Raw genomic sequence first — 16,114 nt, 5'->3', positions numbered from 1 at the left:
ACCCAACCCTTAAATCAAGTCTTAACCCTCAGCCCATTGAAAGAGTGAGGACCGGTCAAAATGTCCTCACTTTTCAAAATGTCCTCACTCTGTAGGGTCTTTGTTTAAAATTGTCCTGACAAAGATATAAGTACACGAACACACACACACACGCACACACAATTTGGCAGAGTACTGCCTGTCAGAATGCCAAAGACACCACTCTCCATAAATTTACTTTGAAGGAGTTCTGACTGGGTAATAGCTTGTATGGAAAATACTGTCACAAAAAAAACACTTACTCAAACACACAGACACACAAACACACACACAAACACAAACACAAACACACAGACACACGGTCGCGTTGTACGAACACAATCTCGAATCCCCTTATTTATAATTGCATTCTTGACACAAGAATTGGAAGGAGACACAGCACCACTGGCATTAATTAAAGAGAATCATATTTTATGAAGCAATTCTCAGGAAGTAAGTGCAGCACTGACCCTCCAGCCCCACCCCAGACAGACAATGTCAAATAAACTAACACAGTTAAATTAGGGCATAGACCAGACCAGTCTGGGCTAGGAGCAACATCACCCTACTAGCAACCCGCCTTAGCAACCCGTAAGTAGGCCTGTGTGTTGGCGAGGTTACTAGAGCAGAACTGGGCCTTGTACAATACTGAAAACACACACACTCTGGTTTCTGTGGGTATATGTGCCCTGTCACTGTGGTTGGATAAGCTTTTCGTGGTGCAACATGCAAGCCCCAGACCTGGTGAGTACAATGTGTGGCACTCCTGTATTTCCTTGATATAATTCATGGCCGATTCAGCCAATGAGGACCCTGTTTGAATTCTGGAGCACCACACATATTGCTTCACCGGTCATGGGACAATAGAGAGAGAGAGGATGAGCTTGAGGCTGCACTGGGATCTCTTACAAACTCAGGTACTCGACTAGCCTGGCGCACACTGCACTAGGCTGGACTGGACTGTTTAATGCATACAGTCTGGCCAAACAGTGATTCCGATAAATCAAAGCAGATTAGGGGAACAAGGTAAATCAAAAAGAGGAGCAATTCAGCAAAGTAAAACAAATTGGATCTGACGACTCGAAACAGGAATTGATGGATCAGAACAGGCAGGACAGTGCTAAGCAGAGTGCAGGACCATTCAGCAAACTCAAGGGACAGATGGATCAAAACAAGCACTACAGTCTTTGTGGATGTACTAAATTCATCAAGTAACCAAATCTCTGAACTGAGTTTTCTACAAAAGACTTCAAGAAATGAGATGGGCTTCAGTGTGTGCGTGTGTTTGTGACGGCACATGTGTGCCTGTGTGGGATAATCAAACTACTTGAGGCAAAGCTTTAGATTGCAGCTTAGTGAGGGCTAGAGGAAGATGAGGATCATTGGTTGAGTGATGTACGCATTGTGTGTTGAATATCCATGCAAAGCAAACTGTGTTTTTCAGAAATAGCAGGAGAAGGAAAACAGAGGATGGGCGAAAGAAAGCACCGCAGAGTCACGCTGCAATGGACTAACACATGATCACCGCACATGCAAAACACACACATGTCATGCACCCTCTCGACATGAAACACACACATTCAATATTAGACATGTGCAGCATTGACACACTCTACTGCCCCGACTGGTTTCAGGCTTTCGGTGACATGAAGCTTTTGGGAGAACATGCAGGGCAGCACAAAGGGATGATTTAAAGATTAGGAGATCAGCATGATACAAACACTTCATCAGAGCCACTTCAAGCCAAACCAGTCCAGTCTAGATCAGCATAGACAGCAGACAAGTCACCACCATGCTGCCCCTCGGCACTCTACCAAAGTCAGCTTTTAAATATTTCACCTCCCATTGATTAAGGTCAGGACTGAGCAGACAGGCGCATAGCAGATCTTTGACCAGTGCTTTGGGGGAAAGTGAAGGACATTATGCTATATTACCCAGCAGGCACCAGGTGGTGGCGGTGCAGAGGACACCATGGCAACGCCATGAAAATGTCATGGCAACACCATAGCAACTGTGGCCTCATTTGCTCGCTGGTGGTGTGGTGCAGCCCAGACTTGCTACAGTGGCGTGGTCGTCAGATACACACTTCAGTCACATCAGTAATAGTAACAATGTTCATTAATTATTTCATCAATCAATTAATTGATCATCATCATCAACAATCAGTCAAAAGGAGCAAGAACACAGTATCTACTGGTCTCTGTTTTTTGCTAAGTGATAGACAGAAGAATGAGCTGACTCAAAAAGAAAAGTGATCAAAGGGGGAAAAAAGCAAAGGCCAATGGATGTGTTGATCAGCAAAGTGACGTGATCACCATGTGATAAAACTTTTAAAGAGGAGAGGTGGAGGATGTTCTTAGCTTTCTAATGAAAAGAAAAAACAGGAGAAAGAACCGCAGAGGAGGAGAAAGCAAAAGAGACTGTGTGAGAGAAACATAGTGATGTGTGAAAGCAGCGAGTGTCACAAAGTAATGTTAGGTAGTACGAGAGGAGTGACAGACTGATAGCTATAGTAGATATAGATGAATAGAGTTTAGACTTTTACTTGTCTTTTTTGTCACAGGCACTAATGTCTTCACAGTCATATAGGAGGAATCGAAATTCAAAAATGATTTCAGTGTCTAGAATCGCTACAAAGCTAAAACATTTAAAACTATTTCATCTAACACTTCCTCCAAATATACCAAACTTAACTAATATATATATATATACCTGTATGTATATATATGTATATATTTATTTGTACAGATATATTTCTTTATAGATAAATGATATAATTCAAATGATAATTGAATACAATAAAATATCTCAGTTAAATCACAGTATAACATGGTACATTCTCAGAAACATAGTATATTTTAATATATTCTTTTTTCTCAGCATTAAATAAAATAAATAAAACAAAATAAGCCAGAGGGTTTTTTAAGAGTCACTTCTGTTCATGCAGTCACAGACTTAAGTATTAGCGCCTCAGTAGAAATCAATAATGCTCAATGACATACCAGGTTTAAGCCCTGTTGATTGGTCGAAAAATGACTGTGTTCTACTACACGTGAAGCAGTCGAACTGTTGCCGTGGGTTCCACTGTCGGGGTGCAGAGTCAAGCGAGCGCACTACCTCACTGAAAGGTGGCCGCCCTGGGTCCTAAGCATTTGCTACAGTTGAACTACACAACCCTCCTGCCACAAATCTTTGAGATTTCATTCAGCAAAACATGCAATGACGCTGGAGTTTTCCAAAAGATGGGTAACGGCAAAAGCATTTCTCGAAATAAACAAATAAAACAAAAACAAAGACAGATTGCTTTTAAAAAATTGCCCCGTACAGACCTAGAAAAAAGCAATGCATGTGCAGGTAATAAAAGTTACAGTCTGCTCTCACTGAAAGGCAAAGGAGTCCAAAGGGGAATGGAGAAGGTCGACTAACCCTTCGATCTGTGACAACATGCACAAACACAACGCACAGTCCCTCACATCGCAGGTCAACCCGCCCCCACCCCCCCTCCTTCGAGCCTTTATCAACAGCATCCAAAAAGCTACAAAGTCTAAAAGTAGGTGTTCTTTTGCTACATCATGTCAAAGCTACATTCAACTACAATAAGAAGAGCTGGGCTGTGGCTGGTCTTAGTGTGAGGGATGAAGTGGATGTGTTGACCTTATGAAAATCCAGAGTGTGTGTGCGTTGCAATGTTTGCAACATTGGCACCGTTTATAAAGTAGATGGCTTTTGGCACAGCTCACAGAAGGTTCAGTGCTACAGTCCACCGCACTCTGTCGAACACATTTCATATGCACGTTGGTCAGCCCGAGCCAGGTGCCGCAGACTTTAACTCATTATTACAATCACATCTGATTGAAATAGGTGACATCTATCTATCTAGCTGTAAGAAAAACCAATGATTATGTTGAGCATCTGACTCTGGCTGAAACAAATGATCTCATTTTTAAAATAGAGGACAAACAGTTACAATGTCTCAGATGCAAACAGATGTGCCATCACATCCCTGTCACATTGAAGATGGGAATATTGCTCAAAGTCAAACAGTCATCTGAAAATCTTGATAACAGGAGTTATTACCGACTGCCTTCAGTGAAGTCTCAGCTACTGTGTGTGCACCTAAAACCGGAACGTAAAAACATTCACAGTATATCGTTCAGTCTTATTTGCCGAAAAAGGAAATAGTCAAAGTACGAGATCGTTTCCTCAGCACAATTGTGTGTTGTACTGTGACTTGAACCTTGGTTACAGTGAATTACATTGTCCATAATCTGGAACATGAGTTAAGATTAACTGAATAGTTTTTCACGTACGAAAAATATGTTACCTGCAGATTGTGCAATTACAACTCGGGCCGTATGTTCTGAAAAATACAATGAGGAATTGTGCTTCATATAATCCATCATCTACAAACTCTGCAAAGATGCAATATGGTAGTGTAATACAATAATATCCTAAGAGAGCTTTTGCAATGCACAATTGTCTCCACAGCTTATTTGAATATTATGCAGCCATCTAGTGCCAATTACAGATATTGCACCAATCATCCCCTTGATCCACTTACATGATGGTAAATTATGTGTGGCTCACATGTGGAAAGGAAAGATGGGGGCTTTATACTACGAAAACAAATTGCTTGAAAAACCAATCTTGCTTAAAAGCTCTTGAGTGGAAATTTGGCACTGCTGTTGAATCATTCCCACTTCCAACACTAGCCACATCCAGCCTGCTCCTTATTAAAACACTAACACAGTGAGAGAAATATATTGATAGAATAAAAAAGAGGGGATGGGGAGAGAAGTCTGAGTAGGAAAGAAAAGAAAAGACAGTCAAAGAAAACCTGCTACATGTCTTTTTTGTTCTTATTGTTATTTCTCTTCTCAAAGTTCAGTTTGTTGTTCAAATGCACGACAAGCTCCGACAGGGAGGAGGAGAAGTGGTTCCTGTTCAATCTGACTGGTTAAAAGAGTTTCTAGTAAAACATGACATCACGTGGATGGTCCTGGGGTAGAGCTAGATGGGTCTGATGTTGTCATGAGGTCAAAGGGCAAATAAATAGCACTGTCCTCGCTGCCCAGTGAAAGGTTATCAGGCAGACAGAGGGCACGGGAGAGGTGACTGCATTGCTTTTTATATCAACTGATTTACCAAAGGGAAAAAGAGGGGGCAGTCTCTCCGACACCAGGGAACAGTCCACCAATCCAGTTCAAAAGCCAACAGCCAATGAGGACAGGGAGGCAGAGTCTATTGACCAAACAACTGGCATCTTCTGGGGGAGGGTGGGTCCATCCACATCCCACCGAGGTGTGTTCTCAAAGCCAGAGGGAGGGAGACGTTGTGAGCATTCATCTGATTGTGTGAGCGTGTGTGTGGGTTTGTGTGTACAAATATGACATCATTACTCACAGATTGGAGACTACTCTTATCCATAGTTGTGACTCGGGGAGGGGAGGAGAACCGAAGATGACATCACAAAGCTCAATTCTGAGCGGAGGACAAGTTCAGGGGCTGCTGTCCGCGGCGATGCAGCCTCACCTTCACTCTCGTCATCGTGGGAACCATCCAGACGGACATAGCTCAACGTGGTGTGGCGTCTCACTGTCGCTCTCACCAGAACGTGTACAATGGAGCGGGTGGCGGTAGCGTTGCTCTCACACAAAGCAGTGTTAGCAATAGCACTACAGTCCAAATTAGTTCCCGCAGTGATGGCCGCTAATTGATCACCTATGGTCACCAAGGCAGCTGTGTCTCTTGTGTTATCCCTGGCTGCAGCTACCATGGCACCACGGTTCTCAGTAGCAGTGGTGCTCGCTCCCACGTCTCCCTCTCTCCTCTCCCCCTGTCATACCTCACTCTCCAGGCTGGAGAAATGGGCCGACCCTCTGCGCGAGCACAGGCTCTTGGCTTTGAGAGGCAGGTGGGGGGAGTAGAACCTCCGCGGTTGTGGCACCGAGCGCAGTCTCTGATATTGGAGTTTGGCACTGGCCGAAGCCTGAGCCTGTCCCTGGCCCCCCATCCCTACCCCAGCAGGTGGCGAGATGGGGGATGTGGAGGGCGGAGGCGGGATGGGCATCGGGAGAGAGGAGGGAGACATGGACGGCTGCTGGGGTGGCGACGGTGAAGGCTGAGGCGGATGGTCTGTGGGCTGTGTGCTGAGGCTGAGGTTAGATTGGCTGCCGGATTTGGACTGATCTGGTTTGGGAGGCAGAGGCTTGGGGCGAGAGACTCCGCTGAAGCTGTGGCAGTGGGGGAGAAGCTCTTCCTGGCTATGGGAAAGGGTTGTGGCTCCTCTTTTGGAGTGGGAGGTGTGTGAGCGACTGTGGGGATGTGGGTAAGGATGGGGCTGGGGATAAAGGTTACAGGAACACATGGTGGGTCGCCCTGCTTCTTCACCTCTGTCCCTAGATCTCCCCTTGCTCTTCCCTCCTCCACTCTTCCATTTTTTCTCTCCCTTCACAGGGATCTTATCCATTGACCAGTATCGTCTAGGAGGAGGAAAGGACGTTGGGGGTGGCGGCCACTGTGAGCTTGACCCCCCTAGCCCTCCCTCTGATCCCCAACCTGCACCTGGCCCTGAACCCCAGAAATCCCCACCAAACCATCCCTCTGCCCGAGTTCCTATTAAGGAATCATCCCGACTGTTGATACTGCCCCCTTTCTCTCTGGAGGGGTAGGTGCCAAAGAACCAGCCTCCTCCACCTATTCCTCCTATTCCACCAGTTGCCGCTGCACCTCCCTCCCAATATCTTTCGAAACGACCAAACCCCCCTGACGAGCCTTCATCTGAGTAACTGTCCTCTGCCCTGGCTCTGTCCCTCTCTGACTCGGACACCGCCCCCCTACCTGCTCTCCTTCTCCTTTCCTCACGCTCCCTCAGTCTCTCCCTCTCCTCCTCATTCTCATCATTATCAACATCGCCATCTTCAGAGTCCCACTCTTGGAAGGATAGCCCTTCTCTTGTCTGTGCTTTCTCTTTTTCATAATGCATTAACAAAGGACGCCGCTCTCCAACTCGACCGCTATCGTCTCTTTCCATTCCTCCACTTCTTCTCCGCTTTGAGGATGGAAGTAGCGGATGGAGGGATGTTGGTGGAGTACTAGAGTTATCTCCTCTTCCATTCACCCAAAATTTGACTGATGCAGGGAGTTTGTGAAGGTTAGGATAGCGCTTGCTTGGGGTTTGATGTCTGGAATGGGAGCGTGAGGATTTGGGATGCCTGTCCCTGCTTCTACCACTGTCCTCCTCTTCCCTGTCATTGCCCTCATCTCCTCCCTCTCTCCTTCCTCTGTCTCTCTCTCCTTCCCAGGAATCTCTCCCTTTCTCCCCAAATGTGCTCCTATACTGAGCAGAGAAGGAGGAGTAGTCTTGAATTTCTCCTTCCCTGTCTCCTTCTGCCTCTCCTTCCCTCTCTGCCTCTACATCGCCCTCCTCTGGCTCAGATCGTTTCCCCCCAGTTGATTTCCTCCTTTTCTTTGTCTTCAGTGCCTTCTTTTTCTTCTTTTTCACCTTTCGCCGCTTCCTTTCTCTCTCTCGCTCTCTTTCCCTTTCTTCCCTCTTTTTCCTCTTTTTGTTCTTTTTCTTCTTCTTCTTCTCTTTCTCCTTCTCTTTCCTCCTTTTCTTTTCCCTTTTTTGCCTCTCAGAATCGCCGCCCGTTCCACTCCTCTCTCTTTCACTCCAGCTTGCCCACCACTCTTGGAGTTGAGATAGTTGACTCCCCCCTCTCTCCCTTTCTCTCTCTCTGTCACCCCAGGATGTTCGTGGTTTTCTGGGGGGTATGGGTGGTGGCAGGCGCCCGTGGCTGAAGGAACGAGGCCGGATGATTGAGCGCTCCCTGTCCCTCCCCCTACCGAGGAGGAGGCTTGACTCTTCTGTCAGCTCCTCATCGTCATCATCATCCTCTCCATCTATTCCTCCAGTCCTGTCTCGTGTGCTCCTGGAGGAGCTGTAAGAGTAGGTGGGAGAGGTGGAGCGAGAAGATGAGGCAGATGAGGATGTGGATGTGGATGAAGTGGTCGACGAAGAGGTCGAGGACGTATAGTGCAAGGACGCAGACGGAGAAGGAGGTGTATAGGTGGGGCTGAGGGGTACTGGCACTGGAAGTGAGAGCGGGGGAGAGAGCGGGCGTGCCCTTCTCCCTCCTCCCTCCCTCACTTCATCTCGTGCTGCTCCCCTCCGCCCCAGGGGCAGAATGTTCTCATACAGTGGCCCTCCAGGCTCTTTGGGCTTTTTGGGTCTGCGTTTCCTCCAGAAGGATGAGGGGAGAGGGGGAGAGGGGTGTGGCAGTGGGGGTGTAGGAGGCAGAGGGGCCTGACTCTTAGGAGGCACTCTGGGAGTGCCCAGAGATTTAACGGCCCCTTTCCCCTGACCTCCGCTGCCACCTCCCACCACCCTCTTCCCCACCCCATGGTCCATGCCCTTTTCTGAGTAGAAAGCCACACTGGCTGGAGGTGGCTGGGGGTGGCCCCTGGGCATAGTCTTGGGGGTCTGGGACCCTGCCTGCTGCTCCATGCAGGGCCCCAGTCCCTCAGGGTCAATGGGACCATAGTATCTCTTATAACCATCGAGTCCCCCACCCCCTCCAGCACTTGGAGCCCAGTTTGGTGGGACTTTCTGAGCAAAGGGTCCCATGTCAGTGACGGGCCACCTTACAGCCATAGGGTTGGTAGCTGTAGCCGTTTTCGGCAGTCTCCAGCGATCCACCACAGCCAGTCTGCGATCTGGCCGAGGCAGAAAGGTGGTGCAAGGGAGGGGTGCGCCGGCAATGGGGGTATTGGAGGGGCCCAGTGCTGTCCCAGAATGCACCATGGTGGGAGGTGAGCCTGGTAGAGGTGTTTTGTAGACAGTCTGTGGTTGCTGCTGTTGCGGTTGTTGCTGCTGTTGCGACATGGCAATAACTGGGTTGGTCATAGACGTTGAGACAACATGTGGCTGGGATGGGACTGTCACCATTGCCGTATGGTGATGAGTGGGCAAAGATTTTGCTCCACCTGGTGCTGTTTCATCCTCAAAGCTGCAACAGCTATACATGCCCTGAGAAGAAGAAGCGCAGAAAACATAAATTAAATAACCCTACGTAAAATAAGACCTGATTTACTAAGTAAAATGAAATGTAATAAACAGTATTTTCTGAATAAATTCAATGCTTTGGGGAAAATGGTGAGGAAATAAAATGAGAAAAGGTTTGACAACATAAATGTGTACAGATGCAAATATGCCACACACGTACAAAATACGTTTTATTGAATGTACACAAGTGATGGAGAAAGGGGAAGTGGATGAAAAAAGTGGATGTGGAAGTGGATGAAGTGGATGAAAAAAGAAATCATAAAGCAGCAACACAATTTAGTTCCAGTTTTCCAAAGAAATGCAAGATTGTTATTTTACAGATAAATAACCATTTCTATTTATATCACTGCTGTGTATTGTTTGGTTCATGAAAATACATACATAAAAGCATAAATCATAACCACAGTGAGGAAATGGGATAAATGATCAGTACAGCTACAATAATCACATGCATATGGTGTGGGCTGTTTCTGTCAAGGTCACTGTCAAAGGAACAGGATATCCAGGGTGTGAGCAGAATTGAATTTCAATTAATCTTGCGAATTGACTGAGTGGAATTGAATTGACCCCAGACTCACACTTTCAAACACTCACACTCGGGTAATAGATAAGGGCACACACAGGCATGAACACACATGGTTACACAAGTGTGTGAATGTAATCCACAGCATTATGGTTTCCGATGATCTTGCCTGTTGTAGTGCAGCATTCTTTATAGGGAAACTTGCCACAAAAAAAGTAATTTAAGATATTTAGTGCAGAAATAAAACCACACACAGGGAAAAAAAACACCTACCCTGCTGATCGCAAGGAGAAAGTCCAATTTGCCAGAACTGGTGGCCATGCAGTGGCGCAGCTTCCAGTAGACCAAGTGTTCCCAGGCAAACACCAGCAGACTCAGGCCCATGGCCACCAGCAGCATGTAGAAGACCCCGGCCATGTTGTCAATATCCAGTTTACTGCTCATCACCTCAATTTTGTCATTATGGCAAATACCAGAGAGCCAGAGGCGCTCCAGCATCTCAATCTCATCTGTAAAGGGAACAGAAATGAATGAGGTTAGAAGAGGGTAAAATTAAAGAGGCCTTTCAAAGAGAGAGAGAGAGAGAGAGAGAGAGAGAGAGAGAGAGAGAAATGGAGGGAGCAGAGTAGACGAGCAGGACTGAAGTGCACAAGGGGGGAAAAAAATAGGAAAAGACAAGACAAAGGGGTTAAGGGATGAGAGAAGGGATCATGTTGGATAGAAGAATTAAGGCTGGGAGGCTTGGGGTTATTTCAAGATTGTACAGAAAAACAGACACAGAGAGATAGACAGAGATAGCTAGATATGACAGAGATAATAAGCAGTAAAGTACAGGTACACAGTATTTTCTGGTGTTTGCCCATTATCCAAGGTGTCTCCTCAAGTTCAGAGGTCAGTAAAAACAAAAAGCAATGCAGTGTCCAAAGTAACAAAGAGGAAGGACACTGAGACACAGAGGGAGAGAGTCCAAAACAATGAACTAGCACTGAGAAGTAAAATGGCACCGACAACCTAATCTCAACATTGTAACCCCGAGTAAATGAGGAGAGGAGGAGAGAGGGAGACCAGGAGCGACAGCGAGAGGGTCGGCTGGAACGAGAGCGGGAGAGAAGTAATAAGAGAGTTGGGAAGAATATTTTATAAGGAGACTTTTATAAAGAGAGGGAGGGAGAGGTATTCTTTCTCTGTCCACGAGTGCATCAAGGGAAATGAGACAGACGGAGAGACAGAGGGAGTTAGAGGGAGCGGGAACAAGGAAAGCAGAGATGGAGGACGAGAGGCTGAGATTGTGTCATTATGACAAACAGAGGGAACACTCCTCGGCTTGAGGATAAGAGGAGAGGAAAAAGAGGGAGAAGTGTGAAGAGAGAGTGAGCACCGATAGGGAGGGACAGAGACAGAGGCGGAGGAGAAGATCATAATCATTTAATTGTGCTGGAGGGATGGTCAGAATCTCCATCAAGGTGGTAAGCTCTCGGGGATTCGAGATTCCCATCTGTTAACCTACCACGAACCAGGCAAGACCACTTTAACGCAGAACTCTGCCTTTTCATTTATGATCTCACCGGCCTTACGGGGCCACACTGCCCCGCTAAACGTTTGATTGGATGTGGCAGCTGCCGGTGTAACCATAGTGATGGACAGCCAGAAGATGCGGCGCATGATTCACGATGGAATTAAAGAGGCGTATTCTTCAACAGGACTCGTAATGAGAGCTTTCTGTTACACTAATACAAAAGGCAGGATGAGCAGCGCTGCAATAACCAGGTCTGAAGGTTGCATTTTACTGCATATTACAGTCTCCGAACTAGTCAAGTCAAACGGGTGGAGCAGGGTTTAAATGCTGACAAGTCGCACATCCACCTGCAACGCTGCGAAAACTCAAGCCTTCTCATTCGTGCCGTCATTAGCTGTTGCTCGTGTAGCTAAGATGAAGTCGACTCACTCATCTGTGGGATGTGGCTAATGTGTCTCCTGTAGAACATCATTAGCCAATCAGCCGTGGCTTCCAGCTCGAGCAGCAGATGGACACAGAGCTGCCGCGGCCCACAGGCAGGATACAGGTAACAAGTCCCTGTCTCAGATTCACTCACATTCCGGGACACAAAGGTCTGTTTTTAACTTTAGAGCGGAGCCCCACTGAGCAGGATTTATCGGTGTCGTTGACCTTCAGTTGCAGCGATGTGTCCAAACAGGAGCCTGATGTGAAAATGGCGAGTGTCTTCGTTGAAGGGTGCAGATAAACAGGTAGTCTCGTGTCTGCCCTCCACTTCACAAGTCCCAGCCAAATCCTTTCTGTAAGCTCTAAGTCTCATCTCCTGGCTTTTCCTGCCATTTGACTTTCCGTGATTCATCTTGTGCGTCTTCGTCTCCCTCTTTTTACAATCTGACTCTCTGCTCGCTGCGCCTAATTCTTCCCTCCCTCAGACCTTTGTGATGGCAGTTGTCTCTACCTCTCAGTCGCAGCCAGCTCAGGCCTGCCAAAGCTGACAGGTGTGTCAAATCCACACTCCACCTCTGTCGTTCCTGGCAGGTCAGGTCAGGTAGAGTTGGCACACTGCAAACGCAAAGCTGGCATGCACCACAAAGACATTATTTAATAAAGGAAACGCTATTTGCGTGTCTCCCTGTTTGTGTGTTTGCAAGTGGCTGTGTGCAAGTTTTCACTTTTTGCAGTGTGCCAAATGTGGCACGACGCCAGACATGTCCAGAGACGCCGAGCTCCACAGTGGTTGAGCAGCAAACCATGAACCGTCCAATCCGATGCTTTTATCACAACACGACAAACCTCTCGGCATTCACTGCAAGATTTCAGAAAAAAAAAGAAAAGCCAAGAGCTGCAAACCCAGCCTCTCACCATTTTTGTTTTTTTACATCTGCTCACTGAATAATATATTCTTGGTATCAAAATCATGATACTATGCAAAAAAAATAGAGGTGGATCTGATAAGAAGAAAAAAGAGGAATCTTGCTGCTCTGGAGTTTTTCCCTTTATCAGGAAACAAGTTGTAGTGAGATCAATGGACCATCTATTAAAGCCGTGGTATGAATCACCAGAGGCTACAGCGAGCAGAACAATACACTCACAGGGCTGACAAAGCAGCGGCGCACTCCTCTAGTGTCCCTCTATCCTCTAATGCAGTTGTAAAATGATATGACTCAACACAGCATGGCACAATAATGATGTAACACTGTGACATGATTTAGCCCAGCTGAAGGTGTGATGCTGAGTCCTTGAGCCGCGGGGGTGATTGTTGAGAGGGCACGCTGAATGTGAGCCCCCCCTCCCTCCCTTCACATCCAAACAAACTAATCCTCTTCCTTAGTAATCCACTCCAATAATGCCTACCTATAACTAGAACCCCCATTCAACACCACCCTGTAACCAGATCCATGCGGCTTACACAGCTGATGTTTGAGCTTTTGCTGCTCAAGGACAAGGGCATGCACCAAGAACTTAAACAAACAACAGCAGACACAGTCATGGCTGTCTGGGCTCCTGGTTTTTCCTCCACACACAGACACACATCCCTCTTTCAGCTCCAGATGTCAGTCTCGTTTAATAGATCTTGGCACCAAATTGGCATTATCAGTGTGTAAGCAGCTAAAGTGTCTGCACGCCAGAAACAGCTAGAGGACTTTGTCCGCCACGCCATAAGCAAAGCTGATTTAAAACATGAGGATAAGCCAAACAAGCAGCAACCGATTGAGACAATAAATGCGTGTGGCGGACTGTGTGAAATGACAATCAAGCATTTGTGTAGTGGCAGCTATTGCTAAAAACAGAATCTCTCTGTAAAACACAAAAGAAACGTCCTCCCATGGATTAATCCAAGACACAAGTCTGTGCAGCAGACGAACAACATTCTAACAGTGCTCTCGTACTGTAGCTATCAATTATTTAATAATTTAATCTATTTTCTATATAACTCTTTTTGCCTCAGCTCAGTCTTTCCACACCTCGTGTTCCGGGTATTTTCAGGTGTTTCTCCTCAGTTTTTTTCTTCCTCACACTTCCTCACTCTCTGTGTCTGTCTCAGCTAATCTCTAATGAGTGTAAATCTGTCACCGCACAAGTTGTGATGATCCTTTTTTTACAACATTGACTCACACAAGTAAATCCTTTTTTTTTTTTTTTTAGCAGTCGGAGCGAGAAAACGGGAAAGAGAGTGAAAGTCGGAGAGAGAAATGAGTGAAAAGGAGCGAGGGCTCGTGCACCTTCACCGTCAGAATTAAATCATTTTTGCAAAGCTCAAGATGAACAACTAACATTGTTCTTCCTCCCACCCCCTCGTTTATTTCTCATCCTCTCTTCAAACCAATAAAGAGACCTACAAACCTCTTTAGCAGCACCATCAGCCCTCTCCTACACACCATTATTCCCTCTGTCACAATCAAAACCCCTTACAGCCATTACTCTCTCCACACCTTATACTCCCCCATCCACTTCTCCACATCCTCTCATTCATCTACCCCGTGTCCTGCATCCACCCCCCATCGTTTCTCTTTCAAATCATTTTACCCACAACCTTCCATTTGCCCCTCCGATGTCCTAATTATTTTCCTCTCCACCCTCCCCTTCCCACACAGAGTTCTTACCATCTCCCACCAGCTGCAGCAGGGCCAGGTCAAGAGGACGTTTCCAGCGTGAGTTTTTGTGCAGGGCGATACCGTAGCCTGTGGTGGCAAAAACCTTCCCCGAGCCTATGGTCATCACCTTGGAAAAGGGACAGTGTTCAGATATATAAAGAAAAATGACAGAGGCAGACATATATGTGGAGTCTGCAGTGTGTGAGCAAAGGTGCTCTTGTGGGTTAGTCCTCACCTTACAACCTTCGTCCTTCCTGGCCATATAGTTCAATACTGCAGCATCATAAATAAAAGCATCCAGTTTCCTGTAAAGGGATCCAGGGAAAATTCATTCATCATTTAATGGGGAGAGAGCGAGCAGAGGGATGGAGAGACCGGCTGAAGCAGGGGAGGAGGTGTAAAGGTGGATCTTTGCGATGTACCTGGGAAGGCAGGCGCGGTGCAGAAGTATACGGCAGACAGGCACACAATGATAGAAAGGGCATACAAAGTTAAATCATAACAAGAAAAAGGAGGGAAGGGTGGAATAGAAAGCAGGCTTGGCGGAAAGAGGGAAAACACAAGGAGAATATAATAAGGCAGAGATCAGGGAAAGATGTGTGAGTAAGAGTTAGTGGCAAGGTGGTGGAGGAGGCGGTGGAGAGCAGGAGGATGGGGATTTATATAGTGCGAAGAGCGCAGTGACAGGGAGAGAGAGGGAGAGGGGGGAGATTTACACACTTCAGGGGGAAAAGACATGGGATAGAGCCAGAGAGTGATGAGGATTATAAAGTTTAAATACAGACACGCAGAGAGAGCACACTGGGCGGGGAAAGAATGGACCAAAAGGAGAAAGGGGAGAAATGATGAGATTGCAGGGCAGAAGATGGGAGAGGAAGGGAGAGATAAGTACTGAGGAGCAGTAATAAAGAGAGCAGGAGAGATGCAGGAGTTTCTTGCTTTTTGCGCATGTTAATGCCGAGTTATAATTGTGGTGGCAAAGCAATGGGGAGGGAGAAACGATGACAGAGGCTTAGGATAAAGTAAACTGGGATTATCCAACACATGACGGGTGATTGAGATTTTACTAGAAAGTGGAGAGGGAAATGCTGCTTGCACTGTGTGGGAGGGTGGAGATAGCAGTGAAGGTGTAAAGGTGAGAGAATCTGTGCAGGAAGAGCGACAGAAGATGTGAAATGTTGGACTGGGTTGAAACGAGCGCCACACAGATTATATGATTGCCTGCTAGTACAAAAATGAGCACAATTAAAATAAAGAACAAAGATTAAAGATAAAAAACATATTCATAACTATCTAGATCAGATGCATCATCCTCATCTGATAGGTTGATGCACATAAATACACTTGAATGGATTTTGTGATGACATTGTATTATAAGTTGTGAAAGATCTGATTACAATTGGCTTGTCATCTTAGAATACATTGTTAATTAAATCATAGGATGTCTTTACACCTGGACTATGGTCACAAACATTTGCTATGATCTCTATCGGGCGTGTTTCTGACATTGGCGTGTTATTTTAATTATCCGATTGTATTGTAAAAAGCACACTTTTCCTTTTATTCACTTCATTAATTTATTGCCACTGTAAAACCATTGTGGTTTTACTAACAGCAACATGAACATCCTTTCATTAAAACATTAAAATTGTCCTCAGGCTATCTTGAAAGCCGCTTCCGCTTCTCTCCCTTCTTCTGTAGTTCAACGCTGTCTCAACTTCCTACAATTAGTCCAAAAGGCCGAACTATCCAAAAAACTATTCTTCTCCCAAATATGCAAATAAAGTGAAGCATGGTTCGGTTTTATCCAGACCAACACCCCCTCTTTGAGTTGGACTGGACCCTGGTCCGAGGAACCTTTCACAGTTGTTATTTTGGTTTGGACTAAACTGAAAAGTCCGAAGGCCCATCCTAAAGAA

General features: G+C 46.2%; 1 protein-coding gene across 1 annotated transcript in view; it reads right to left on the bottom strand.

The window, feature by feature from the left end:
• Positions 1-429: 429 nt before the first annotated feature.
• Positions 430-16,114, bottom strand: part of LOC118113150 (glutamate receptor ionotropic, NMDA 2D) — a gene marked incomplete at its 5' end in the record, with an annotated part of 31,593 nt that continues 15,908 nt past the window's right edge. Inside the window, 4 exons of the mRNA XM_035162564.2 lie at positions 430-9,046; positions 9,879-10,114; positions 14,205-14,322; positions 14,431-14,500. Of these exons, the coding sequence (XP_035018455.2) occupies positions 5,858-9,046; positions 9,879-10,114; positions 14,205-14,322; positions 14,431-14,500 (3,613 nt within the window). The remainder of the gene's footprint in view (positions 9,047-9,878; positions 10,115-14,204; positions 14,323-14,430; positions 14,501-16,114) is intronic.

The sequence above is a fragment of the Hippoglossus stenolepis genome, chromosome 8 (genome assembly GCF_022539355.2).
Source record: "Hippoglossus stenolepis isolate QCI-W04-F060 chromosome 8, HSTE1.2, whole genome shotgun sequence".
In the NCBI taxonomy this organism is placed as follows: domain Eukaryota; kingdom Metazoa; phylum Chordata; class Actinopteri; order Pleuronectiformes; family Pleuronectidae; genus Hippoglossus; species Hippoglossus stenolepis.
The sequence above is the reverse complement of the archived record's forward strand: the minus strand, read 5'-3'. Positions and strand labels throughout refer to the sequence as shown.